General features: G+C 31.1%; 2 protein-coding genes across 3 annotated transcripts in view; one reads left to right on the forward strand and one right to left on the reverse strand.

Annotated features, from left to right (window-relative positions):
• Positions 1 to 9093, forward strand: part of LOC111052371 (G-protein coupled receptor Mth2) — a 38961-nt gene extending 29868 nt beyond the window's left edge. For both annotated transcript variants that reach the window (XM_039426935.1, XM_039426934.1), the window contains exons 4-8: positions 3048 to 3126; positions 3899 to 4059; positions 4589 to 4742; positions 5326 to 5430; positions 6519 to 9093. In XM_039426935.1, coding sequence (XP_039282869.1) covers positions 3048 to 3126; positions 3899 to 4059; positions 4589 to 4742; positions 5326 to 5430; positions 6519 to 6732 — 713 coding nt within the window. In that variant the 3' untranslated portion in view covers positions 6733 to 9093. The remainder of the gene's footprint in view (positions 1 to 3047; positions 3127 to 3898; positions 4060 to 4588; positions 4743 to 5325; positions 5431 to 6518) is intronic.
• LOC111056539 (RNA helicase aquarius) overlaps positions 1 to 14927 on the reverse strand; it is a 110220-nt gene that overhangs the window by 70855 nt on the left and 24438 nt on the right. The gene's annotated exons all lie outside the window — the stretch shown is intronic.

The following is a 14927-nucleotide window of genomic DNA, read 5'->3' on the forward strand; positions in this document are numbered from 1 at the left end:
ACTCTTTTACCTGATAAATTAAAATTCAATATTGGAACAGTATTTAAGTGGAATGATGCTGCTATCAATCAAGACCATCTTATCATGTTTTTTGGTATAAAGATAATAGCTCTAAGCTGTAGATGTAAATATGTGTGTCGCCATATGGCTGCTGGCACAGATTGATTATGCAAGATAGCACAGTTATCTATGCAATGTTCTAGAAACTTCCAACAAAACAACATGGAATCAATTCCATAGAACACCTGCTCTAGATGCATAAAACAACTCTATAAATTAGGCAACCTGTTTGTTGAAAACAACAAAGATAACACTAAACTAAACAACTTAATATTGTGGTGGGAAATAGATGCAAACTCCACACCATGTAGATTCCGCCTACTGAAAATTCCCAACTAAAATTACATAAAGTAGAGAGCAGTCTAAAACATCAGTTAAATTGTGTGTATCTCTGTGCAAGGAAACAAGGAAAGTGAATTAATTAGGGAAAACTCTTCGAGATTACCAAATTCTCTAATAATTATTCAAATTTTTTCACCAAATTCTCTATGGAGCTTCCTTTCTATCTTCAACTAAAGCCCAATAAAACAAAATCCAAAAATTATTTAATAGAAAATGAATAATTCACATTTTCAATACAGATAAATGTTCGTTCAAAATGTTATAATATACGATATGAATGATTTTTCAAAGATAATTTAGAGCATGATTAGATAGAGGTTAGAATAACTTATTACTATTCCATTCAATTTGGGTTGATACTTCAATTAATCTGACGTTTTTCAAATGTTCAATCACAGAGTCTATATGAGTTTTCTATCACAATATATTGAATTTCAGGTTGCAAACCGTTATATAACACCATAAGCAACTCAAATATGATTACTTTTTATTGAAATAAAATATTATGTTACATGTTTAATTCAAAAGAAGAGGTATGGGATAAGCTGGCATTAAAAAGTCAATTATAAACGTTTGATATCGCCCTTAGTAGAAGATTCTGTCTGTTAACTACAACAATACGAAGCAAAATCTATAAAGTTTCAATATAGACATCTCATGCTCAGAGTCCGTGAAAAGCTGAACATCAAAAGAAGCACAGATCACTCTTTAATAATTGGGTATAATGACGAATCAACAACAGAATGAGACCGAAAGGATTGATCGTAACTGTAGCTTTCCCGTATCAGGAGGCAAAAGGTCAAAATTGTCGACTAATCTCGTTCTGTGAAGTGGAGAGAAAGCGTCCACTCCAGCTGACCTTTCACCGGCTCCTCAACAATATTGCAATTGTCAACACACACAATGATGGACGCCATTGCGGAAATGAGCCATTCACTTCAATTCCATACAAAATTTGATTCACGATTGTAGAATAGAACTGGAGTTGCCAGTAGATATCATGCATCAGCTGCAAGGCATGTAATGTAGCTTGCAATTACTCCCAAAATGTCATGAGATCCTTGAACGAAATGAGTTCAAAGGTGGACTGAAATCTCTATTACATTTATAAAGATGACTTAAATTCCACTATTGCGTGACAATATTTTATTTGTCTGTAAAAGAGGCCATTGTTTTACAGGATTGGAAAAAATAAAATAAAAACAATAATCGAGTTGGGAATACTAGGTAGATCATTCAATCAAAAACCTACAAATTCAAAAAAGTATTAACAAGCAATAGTAATAGTATTAAAACAATAGTATAGCAAAATTACCATGACAGCAGTAGTAATAATGAGGCGCAATAAACATATCAATTCATCAATTTTAGGTTGCAAACTGTTATAAAGTATAAAACCTTATCCAACTCAAATATGATTTTTATATAATATTAGAATAATTTCTATTGAAATAGAACTTGAATAAATAAATAAAAATTATAAAATAGTGGAATCACAGACAAATTTAATAATGGAATTGATAAGAAAAATTATAAAATACTGTAATTATATTCAAATTTATTAATGGATTTGATTAGAAGAGAACTATGTTTAGATGTATTAGTAGAAAGATGTTTTACTAATTTCTACCGGTAAAAATTTGAGTAGAGATTCGATGAATTAGAAAACAGTGGAGAAAACCGTTGAAAAATAGAGTAGATCAATGAAGATATCACCATGAAAGAAACGGAATAAACACATTATAACCAGGAAATGGAGAATAGTGATAGTATTTACTAGCCTGAACCTGAAAAATGTTAGTACTTGCACATGAGGTTTTTATAAAGGATTCAAACATATATTTTTTTAAAAACAATTCAAAATGTTACTGGAAGCGGTGAAACTCAAAAAAGTGAAACTCTTGAAAGCTATTGTTAGATTTCTTCAGTGTTCTTTCGTTTGGTCCAGTCAACTGGACCAGAATTTTATTTTTGTTTTCCAAAGATTTTTCAAATAATCACAGAATTAGAATAATCACAGAGTAGCAATACGGTATTGTAGCTAAACTAACTCCAACAAATCACACCAGCTGACACAAACAGTAGTTGAGAAATGCCAATGTTATTAATGATGAGAAATTTCACACAGCCATTTTTACTTTCAATTATTATTGTTGCATTAAGCCAACAATAATTATGTTATTCACAAGCACACTTTTCTTTTCTTCTAGGCTAATAGATTCGATTTTGAAAACTTCTAATTAAAAAAATTCCAACGTTCAATGTTTAGTTTCAACAGATCAGTCTGCTAGCGAATTATTCTAACAGGAAATTCACAAAACGCGTACACGCCTGTCAGGAATATTCCCATAATAACATAAGGCTTATATAAGCTGCTAAATATGTGGCTAGCTCAGAAATATAAGGAAAAGCAATAATAATTGGATTTTACTTACAATAATATACGGTAAGTGAGAAATTTCTCTCATTACCATTTCAATAAAATACAATCAACCTTTTTTCATTGTATCAAAGAAATGACAAACAGAATCAACTGAAAACCAAGAATGCTAATATTTATTTAATTTGGAGATATGAATTGTGAACTGAATGATCCATTTTCAAAACTTATCTGTAATAATATTATTGATTTATGTCTGTTTCAGCACTGACGATATTCTTCTGGTTGTTAGCAACATTCACATGGCTGAACATTTCATGCTTCAACATTTGGCAGTCTGCTGTGTAAGTAGATCTTAAATAATAAATTATACATTCCAATTTGGATGTAGCTCACATTTAAAATTACATCATATCTAACTAAAAATCAGAGATTGTGAAAAGAGGTGGATTTTATAACATTTTAAATAATCTCCTTACACATAATGATTGAAACATTAGTAAGGCGTTACTGAATTTATCAACTGCTTCTATTTCTAGAATGATAGTTGTAATTTTGTAAATATTTTTGGAATGAATGTGATTATTTCACACAGATAAGTTTTTTCTTGAATCATTTAATTCCATATGCTCATCATTACTAAGTAAAAAACGAAACATTAATAAGAACCAAACCAGTAGTGCTAAGAGCTACACATAGTACAGAATCTATGAAAATAATATTAATATAAGATAAATATTAGTGTGTTCATTATTATTCTTCACGTTCAACAGTTGGTTTTGCAAACTGGTATGACACAAAGACGCAAAGGATATTCTAGCTAAATAAGCTGGCTAGGATAATCTACAGTAACTATATAACCATGGTTATATAATTGCTGTAGGATAATCTATCATTAATAAAAATTGCAGAACTATAATATTATTGGTACGACTAGTACATCTAATAGATTTAATGACAATCCGATCAGAGATTTGAAGAATGTTGGTAAAATTACTGATTTATAAGATTTTACAATCTTTTAGTGCATGGACCACTTTTCTCATATTCATAATAGGTATTAGCAATCAATTATTGACATTTCAAAGCATGTTTGTTGTTTTGGTTGGTAAACAGGTTGGTGAACAGAAAATTGAGCGACCAAACACTATTCTTCTACTACTCATTATTTGGATGGGGTGTGCCATTATTATTCCTACTAGCAGTTATTGGCTTCGAGTATGTCTTTGATGCCGACATTAAACCACAAATTGGATTGACCAAGTGCTGGTTCCACCGTAAGTGATTTAAAAAAATATAATTTACATTATTCATGTAATTGAATACTAAACTCAATCTATTTATTGATGAAAATGTTTTAAAAGAGCCTGGAATACCTTAGATTTCAAGATAAAATGACCTTTCAGAAATGTAAATTTTCATAAAATATTCTTCATTAGCAACAGTTAAAGCATTTTACAAAATACTGTAACACCATTGGCTTCTTTACAAAATCAAGCGGTAGCTGAAATTTCTGAATAAGGAAGCTGGATTAAGAACTAAGGACTAAGATGTCGATGCCAACATAATTCAAATATAGGAATGTGGCCAACTAGTCAAAAATATAAAAGTCATATAGGCCTACACGTTTCCAAAACAATCAGCGATCAAAAACGTATATTGTGAAAAATTTGTAAGTTATTTTGAACTGTACACTGAATAACACTTTCCTCTTCATGTTAAGGCGTGATATTTATCCTTATTTGAACACTTTACTTTAGTTTTTAAGAGTAAGAATGTTAATCTCATTGGTTTCTCATTTTTTAGGTGATTACGAGCTATGGGTTTTCTTCTATGGGCCGATATCTATACTACTCGTTGCCAACCTATTCTATTTCATTTCTACAATGTTCCATCTTTGGAGAGCAAACAAGGCTGAGCCAGCAATGTCTGATTCCAAACTGAAGAAGATGAAATACAAGTAAGAAGAACATTTAAAAATTTATCTTTGGTGAAACTAGAGAAAATTTTAACTGTTTAACCATGAATATTGAAAGATGCCTCAAGATAATGGTGATGTCACCATTGGACGATATATGTATGGATTAGTCAATGATAATGACTTTAGAGAATGAACTTTCAACTTGAAAATATGAATAATAATTATTTAATTAAATAGGGTGGTGTCTCAGCCAAGAATTTAAAATCAGTTTTTTTTAAAATTAAAATGTCTCCCTATTTTGCTTGTATCACAAAACTTACAAAACACAAATGTTTACTTAACATTTACATAGTACAATGTGTACATGACACAAATGTACAAGTACAAGAAGTACTGTATATTTTGACTAACAAAGAGATTTGTTACAAAAGGCTCTCTTAGAATAACTAAAATACACCTCAATTTTATTTGAAGTTTGTAGGAAAACAGATTCTGCTTTTCAAGTGTAAGTGAAAAATCAAATAAAAATGAAAAGATTGTTAGAATTGTCACATTGCTCTAAATTTTGAATTCTTTTGAAGACAATGTTGGATCTTTGAATAATGATTATCACTTATTTCAGATGTATGCTGTACGTGAGACTGTTCTTGACAATGGGCGTCACATTCACATTCGAAGTCATCTCATTCCTTTTCGAGCGGCATGTCACTAATTCATGGAAAACATGGTGAGTCATTTTGCAAAATTATTAAATCATTCCTCATTCATAGTTTACAGAGACCTAGCTTCTCCTACAGTATCAATAAATTCCAAAAACTACCATGTTCCCAAGATAATTTGGATAATCAATTATTCAGGGTATTGGGGGAAGTATAAGCACACAATTTTCAGAATGTAACTTACCTACATGATTGAATCTGAAATATGAGATGGGAAGAGAAATTACGAGAAAAAAAGAAGAAAATATACATTTTAGATTTAGTTTATCTTGATCAGTTGATAAGTAAGTTGATTTCTGCTTTTATGGAATTTATCTTACTTCAACTGCTCGCATTAAAAAAATCGTACATTTTCCATTTCAAACCGACTTTTTAAAGTATAAATCATAATGAAGGAGTAAACTTTTACATGTACAGAAGTTTGCTACTTTAATTTTACTACTTCTCTACTCTTTAGAAAACCTTCCATGACGAAAAATTTGTTAGCTGGTTTTGAAATAACATTGACAAAACGGATCTTTAATCCTAATTTGTTACTAACTTTAAACTGCAATGAATTTTTATGGCGTAGTTGATCAAATCTTTGATCAGATATTTGATAGTCCAACATGGGTTCAACAAGTAAATAGATATTTTATAAAAGATATTTTCGTCCAATAACTTTAAATTTATTTTATTTATTTACAATGAAAATGACACTAATTTAATAACATTGGTAGATAAAATAATAAGGTAGTCCTAGTGCTATTTTTCTTCCAAATTTATAGGTGACAAAGTCCAAGATAAGGTTAATGATCATACTGTAGGACTGTGTAATCGGGCCAATGGCAATGTTTGTTTGCTACTTCTGAAGAAGGAAGTTCCACTTCATCAAAAATGATAGCTGATACATTTGTTATTACTATTTTTATCTAAATCTGCTTCAAATTTATCCAAAATACACACAAAATCAGAACAAAATACAATTATTTGTTCATTGTCAATACTAATTACAGATGAATTCAACTGTTGCTACTTAAATTCCAATACATTTAATAATTTTATTATTGCTATTTCAACAATTTCACATAATTTTGTAAATGCTTTGTGTGTCTAGGTGGACCATAATGGACATAATCAACTCGCTGCAGGGCATGATCCTGTTCATAGTGCTGGTGGCGACCCGCAAGAAGGTGCTGCGAGGTCTGTCGACAGTGCGCGTCTGCGGCAGACGCATATTCTGCGCGCGCACCGAATGGGACAACTTTGAAGACGAGGAGAGCGACAACGAGCAACAAGACAACATACAGATGGGCAACGACAGAACATGAGCCAACCACTTTCAAAAGCACACACTCTACATCAATAGCTATTAACGGAGTATGAATAATAAATGATCATATGAGTAAGAAAGGGAATAACCATTAGATAAATATAGAATGGAATACAGGTTGGACAATACACAGGTTGAAGAAGAGAAACGAAATTGAACAAAGTACTGACTGAAGGGCAATAACTATCTATGGAGTATAAATAACCATATCAGTTGAAGAGGAAGGAAGATAATTAATTATTACATAAGTATAGAAATAAATACACCAACACACGTTCGAAGAAGACAACATAAGATTTCTGTTATTTTTAATTTCTCTTAAAGATACTGACTGAAGATCAATAGCTATTTACGGAGTATGAAAATGGATTCTTGAGAAAAAAAATGGAAACTATATGATCAAGCAACACGTGTTACTACTCAAACTACACTCAAGATACTGACTAAAGACCAATTGCTATTAAATGGTACCTATGAATAAAGAGTATATTATTGTTAAAGAATATATTAGTAGAAAAGTGAACTCCATAAAATTATTACAATATATAATGCTTAAAGTATACATTACACAAATGAAGAAGATAACCTATGAAATCATGACATGAGGATAAAAGATACTGAAGACCAGTCTTCATTCTGAGTACTATATGAATAATCACATTGGTATAAAAGGGAATAAATGTAATCATTAGAAAAGTGAACAGATACTGACTGAAAAAACCATTCATAGAATATAAATTGTTAAATGAGGTGTAATAGAGATAATAATCAAACATTATATTTATGAATATGGCGGAGAAAATCTACCAAGATTGCGACTACCACTTTTGTTATTGAGGCAATAGAATGAAAAAACAATGAAAAGTTCTCCAGGACTGAACCCTTGATACGTAAGTTTTATGTTGTAAATCAAGAATTGAGATGCACAATTATCACATGAGTATAAGGAGGGAATGAGTATATACTGGGAGGAGTATTCAAGAGTTAACCACCACCTGACTTGTCATTGATACTTGTGTAAATAAGTAATTTATGATTAAGTATATTAAAAATGAATCAACATATCTGATATGTTGTTATTATTCAAAGACGAATCTCTTATATTTTAGAAGAATTTAAAATTAACAATATAGAGTATAGTATAGTTTCAAGGATTAATTTCTATCAATAGAAATATTTTAGTACGGTATCAACACTTTACACTATTCTTTCAATAAGTATTTTATTTTTATTTTATAGATATGTGATACAGCATAGTTATCAATCATGTGAATTCATTTGGTTTGAACTAAAATAATGATTGAATTACAATATCACAAGTAACTATATTATAACGTGACTTATTGAATTTATTAGTGTGAGTGAATCATAATTGCTTTTAAAATGAGTTTTTGGACTTGGCATAGAAAAAGGAAATGAATTTGGTGGGGACTGCACTGAATGTAAACATCCAAGATAATAAACCGATGAAGATTAAATATGGATTGTAAATAAATTGAAATGAGTAACGATACAAAATTTTTATGATGAGGCATGAGATGCGATTCATGACAAACATGAATTTAAAAATAATAAAAAAGGATAAAAATAATTGAAAAGCCGAAGAAATTCATTAAAGATTGAGGGAATTGTATATAGTTTAAGATAAGTAGAGAATGAGTTATTATTCATGATATTAGTTTTTACGAATACTTCATGTAAATATTATATAAGAATATATCAAAATTTGATATGAAACCTACAATAAATGAATACTCAAAGAAAATTATTATTTTTAGTTTAAGATAATGTTGTATTGAAGCTTTGTTGAATTACATTTCATGGACTTAGCAGCTTATAGATTGGCGGCAGTTGATTTAAATATTTTAAAGAATTTTGGGTAATGTTAGTTCAATATAGCAGATTGTAAAAAAAATGTAAATATGACAGTGTGCTGATTGCGATTTGTTTTAAATATTGTACTTAGAATTTTCATGTACTTAGCTTAAGGAAAATAGCATTCTTCAAAGAGTGGTGAAGAATTAATTGTCAATGGATTTGTACAAGTTTGAATAAGGATCAACCTTTGAATTTATTTTGACTCTTCACCAATTAACCTTAAATATCCTAATAACATAACATTTTACAATTTTACTGAGATATACATTTTCATTAATGCTGTATCTAGAATAGAAAATTTAACTGGAATATAATTGGAGAAACATGTTATTTCAATAATTGATATTAATGATATCTTGTTATTATTTAATAATCGTAGTTATAAGTTGTAAAGTATGTCATATGTGATAGTATTTTATCACTGTTAGAAATTAATTTTGACAACTTGGCAAATTTATAAATAAAAATTTATTTTCATTGCTGTGGACATTTCAATGGAGCACCTCTGAGAGAAATATAGATGAATAAAATGTAAAATTACTTGTTTCAGGTAAGTTTTCTAAGATTCTCTATTTGAAGAATTTCTTCATGCTTCTGTGAAATGTATTACAACTACATCAATTGGAATAACAAGGGAGTCGTGAGTTGAGTTATATAACTTTAAAGGATGTTCAAATCGCAAACTTAGATAATTTTTCTTATAAAACCCAAATAATTATAAAAGTTCTCCCTCATATTCATAAATATCCTACAAAACGATATCCTATTAGAGAAATGCTGCATTCGACTACTGGACTCTCCTAATTGGTCTGATTCTACTGAGGCTTATCTGTTTTGGAAAAGTATACCTACCTATGTAAATTTAATGATTTCACATTATTCACGTAGGTCAACTCATAAAACTTGACAGCAAGTTGAGTACAGGCGGACATACTAAATCTGAACCAGACTGCATTTTAATGCCCAATATTGAATGGTGATCGCATAATTCGAAGCATCATCATTCACGGTCAGCAATGCTGAATATGAATTTGTTGTACCGTAAATAATATCATAGAAAACAAAAGCAATGTAATTAAATTCAGATCTTTAGATAATAATTTTGCTGACTAGTTAGAAGGGATAGCGAAGCGCGTCATAAGTCCGCCCATCATTATTCATGCCAGGTCTTTGTCTTGAGACAAGACAACAGCAACTCGAATGCTGCATGCACAACACTAGCCTAGTTTGCCTCTCATTGTTCTGTAGGCGGTTTATTGAGTATTCTATTGGCCCACACAAAATCCTCAGTAGTTCAAGAAGTCTGACAAATGCAGTCATCTGTTGTAATAGACAAGCTGAAATTGTTGCTTCCTTTTCAAATATATCTGTCATTTTAAGAACTGATGAGAGAGCATCCACTAGAAGAAGAACGCCAGTTAAAATATTGAACTTATGAATTATGTTCCTTTCTTCAACAATCCTTATTATAATGCAATCGATTAAATAAAGTTCTTGAACCCACTCATTATTCTACAGACAAAATACTTTTATAAAATTATTCATTCATTAACACAGCCAAAAATCATAAAATACTATTTACAGAAATAAAAATAAAAATATTTTTACCCTTTTGTGAAATTGTTTACTCACACCATGTTTCGGCTATGATGCCATTAACAAAATAATTTTGTGAGTAAACAATTTTACAAAAGGGTACTTAGATTTATATTTTTATTTCTATTTAAGAGTAGCCCTAATGAAAAAATACAATACTATTTACAGTATGATTGAGAAAGGACAACAGGCTGTCGCCGAAATTCTCTCTCTTCCAATTTTTTATATAATGGAAGTTTCCAAAAATAGAGGCCATTTTATTGGAAAAACTACCATAATTGGAATTCTTGCAGTTCAATTCTAGTATCAATTTCATTTAGTAGCGGTTCCATTTTGATTACAGATATTTCTTCGCTCTGGATTAATCAGACCAAATATAAAATATTAAAATTAACACAAAACCGTACCAATTTGTTTTTAATTTGAAAAAGAAACCGTCTATGATACCGATAGAGTGTATACTATTTTATCAGTATTATTTTCATAAAATTATTATTTCATTCAAGAAAGTTATTTATACAAAATATTGGCTGGTCAGTTTTTATGTTAAGAATCATGTACTGAGAGAGAACAAAGTCTATATTTCAAATAGTTTTCAGCCATAATATTTAAAAATAACAGATTTTAGAAACAATCTCGTTCTAGCTGAAAGAGTTGTCAAGACTGCTAGTATCAAAATATGAACCATAATATTTATATTTCCCAACATCAACCATCACCTAAACTACTCAATTAATAGTTTCCTCCACTTCTTACGACAGTTATGGCCTAACGTGGAATAATATATATGTAGTCTTTTACCTCCCTCCGATCATGGTTAGGCCTACAATGTAAGGTACATATACCATAGCTCTACCCAATAAGATAAGAATAGTCAATATAATTATTCACTGAACATACAAAAAAAAAAGGAAAAAAGAGAAGTAAATTTATTTATTTATTTCAACCTATTGATTAATTCTGAAACTAGTAGCATTTATATATATATATATATTTTTTTTTTGAGTTAATTATTCTAGTATTTTTAGTATTCAATATCAACAAAAATTTCACAGAAAATTGAAATTCCGGGTCCATCTTCGAATATAAATGATTTAGTTGATTTCTAAGCCATAAGTTGAAATGGAAGTGGATTTGACAAAGTGGTTGGGCAGATGATCTTTTGTGTTTTCACCCCGGTTTTGACACTTGGCTGGTTTTGCGTTGGGGCGAGAGAAAGGGGATTAATTGACAAGGGCTAGGGCAGCTGATACCTGAGGTGCTCAGCGCCACCCTTCTTCAAACTGAACCGTTACAAAATCTATACCTAAGAAACCAGTAAACTTCGTTTTAATGACTCAATGAGTGGGTTCGATTACATGCTAAACAAACTAGTAACTGCAAGTTCATGCAGGTCAACGATGGAAATATCACAGGCACTAAAATGGAATGTAAACATCAATAGCGAATCTGAGATGATATAGAATATGATTGCACAAGCATAGATAAACCAAATAGTTGACGTACCGTATTAGAATATTGAATATTGTAAATATTCAATCAATATTTTCCGGTTTTAGTATTTCATACGACGAAATATTCATAAAGTTCATAAATGTTGACAATATTTCTCCAAAGAACGTGATTTTCTAAAATTAATTGTTACAAAATGAATCAAATACTACTTGAACTATAGTTAGATTAATCGTTTCTTTTTATAATAGTACTTTTAACTTACTTGTTGAGTTTGAACGCGATTCAAGGCGCTGAATGCCATCTTCAGCAGGCAAGGAGTACCCTGATACAAGGAGTTTCAAGATAAAGCTATCAAGGAGTATCAAGGTACTTCTGAAGATGGGGCTCAGCACCCTGAAACGCATCCAGACTCAACAAGTAAGTTGAAAGTACAACAACGTGAATAATGAAGTTAAAAGTACTATTGTAAAAGTGAAAAAAGTTAGCAAATTTTAGTCCTATTAATTATAGGAATCATAACTATAATAATTATAGGAAGTAAAACTTCTCTACAAACCTATCACTATAATGACCATCCGATAAAAAAGTCAGCTCGATCTCTGAATTAGAGATGAAGAGTTATAGAATATAATTTAGAATATAATTTTTATTTCCATTAAGATGTGTACAAAAGAACAAAAAAACAATATTATATAAAATAACTAGCAGGGCACCCGTGCTTCACTACTGGAATTGAAAGATAAGATTATTTTTGTGAACCATTTATAATCTAAATTCTACAAAAATTGTTATAATCATTTTCGAGATTAGGCCACAACTTTAGTCCAGTCACTATATACATTGGTGCATGCAATTTATATTGTAGTTCTGATTTTTTAATATATTATTTGGGTACATAAGAGAAGTCCAGAACCAATTCTTCATGTAAAATTTCCTAGTGCTAGATACAGGGTGGCCCAAAAACCTCCTATTTTCGGCTCATTTTCCAGTTTTCAGCTATTTCTGCCAAATCTCGTAATCGGACAGAAAAATTTGCTCTCGCCTTTTTTCTAGAATATGAAATTCTGAATCAAAATGGAACCATTCGGAGTTCTCTATCTCCAATGAGTACTGAGTTTTCAAAAATGAGTGAAATTTGAAGAGAAAATAAATTTTTGATTTCTTCCGATTGTTACCAATCAGATGTATAATTCAAAATCCCTCTGGGCGTATTTTTGTGCTCTACAATCTGAGATCAGGTAGAGCACTCTATCTCATATAGATTTCCATGTACACCTGACAACAATGTTCCTTGTATTGTGAAAAACTTCAAATTTTCAGCTTCAACCATCATCACCAACTACATAGTCTTCACATTGATATTTCGCACAACGACATAGGTTAATAAGATTATGTTCTATGAGAATCACCCATTAGATGCACTTCATTTCAGTATTTCCTAGTGGAGAGGCGCGCTTAAGGACACCTCAAGGATAACTTCTGCCACAATGCTCAGATTTCATCGTACCACACTTCATTCTTCTCGGCTCGTCAAGGCGGTTCAAAATCATGCATCATAAGTCTAATTCGGTCGAAAAGTGGAAAATTTATTGTTGCGTGTACTAAAGCCCATATTCCAATACCTAGATTTGAATATGAATAGATCATTCACAAATATTTAGTTTGACCCGGTATCACAGTCTAAATAAAATCTAGAACTCTACAAAAAAACATCAGGCCGCTTCCAAGTCACTTAAAACTGTTTCAAATGTTTAGATAGAGTCGGTCTCTCAAAGTAAAAGGGCATTGCTCTTTCGGTACACACCGACACAGTCTGTTGTCTGCTGATGTAAGGGAGGCTGAGTGAGGAGTTCAGGAGACAGGAGTCCTGATGAGAATAAAAAATAGAAGAAGAAGAAGAAGAAGAAGAAGAAGAAGAAGAAGAAGAAGAAGAAGAAGAAGAAGAAGAAGAAGAAGAAGAAGAAGAGACAGGAGTCCTGATTAGAATAAAAAATAGAAGAAGAAGAAGAAGAAGAAGAAGAAGAAGAAGAAGAAGAAGAAGAAGAAGAAGAGACAGAGTCCTGATTAGAATAAAAAATAGAAGAAGAAGAAGAAGAAGAAGAAGAAGAAGAAAGAAGAAGAAGAAGAAGAAAGAAGAAGAAGAAAGAAGAAGAAGAAAGAAGAAGAAGAGACAGAGTCCTGATTAGAATAAAAAATAGAAGAAGAAGAAGAAGAAGAAGAAGAAGAAGAAGAAGAAGAAGAAGAAAAGAAGAAGAAGAAGAGACAGGAGTCCTGATGAGAATAAAAAATAGAAGAAGAGAAGAAGAAGAAGAAGAAGAAGAAGAGAAGAAGAAGAAGAAGAAGAAGAAGAAGAAGAAGAAGAAGAAGAAGAAGAAGAAGAAGAAGAAGAAGAGAAGAAGAAGAAGGAGAAGAAGAAGAAGGAGAAGAAGGAGAAGAAGAAGAAGAAGAAGAAGAAAGAAGAAGAAGAAGGAGGAGGAGGAGGAGGAGGGAGGAGGAGATGGGAAATAAGAGATGAGAAAGAAGAGGAGAAGGCACTTCCTTAACGGGCTAGTTGTTTCAGTCGGCTTATTATCGTGTGTGTGATTCAGCTGAACGCAGGATGACTGCGGAAGATGCCAACTCATAAACCGGACAGGACGCGTCTCATGTGAAACGGATAGCAACAGTTCATGCACTCTACAGCAGAGTGGACGGATAGAGGGAAGGAACCACGGAAAAGACTTCCACTATTTGTGTTCAGAATAAATCTTAGTGAAAAGACTGAGAATAATTTGATATTTGTGATTCAGGACTTATTTCGAAGTTGCATTTCTTTTTATAAGTAGCTATTTTATATTCATATTTAACTATATTACTATATTTATCTATTGTCACACTTGAGAAAATAAGTGAGAAGAGATTCCCACTATATAATATGAATTTAGCGGGTGAATTTAACGTCATAGTATTAAAATCATAGTATCAAGATGTTGAATTTTCTGACTGTAGACTTCAAAACATGATAATAAGGGGGAGATATGCTTCAAGCATATAATCCCAATGCTTCATGAATGTTTCACTAGACTGTGATATAATTATTATGTACTACGAAACAGTAACATAGACAACTCTTAACGTCCCTCTCAATAAAAAAGTTACAAGTATTATTATTTATTTCATTTTACCAACAAAATATCAGTCTACATTTAGCAGCCAGAAACGGGCAGCCGTTTATAACATCTCCTATGCTATTTATATACTTATTATTTTGATGATATTGGAGGT

The sequence above is a fragment of the Nilaparvata lugens genome, chromosome 4 (assembly GCF_014356525.2).
Source record: "Nilaparvata lugens isolate BPH chromosome 4, ASM1435652v1, whole genome shotgun sequence".
Taxonomy (NCBI): Eukaryota; Metazoa; Arthropoda; class Insecta; order Hemiptera; family Delphacidae; genus Nilaparvata; species Nilaparvata lugens.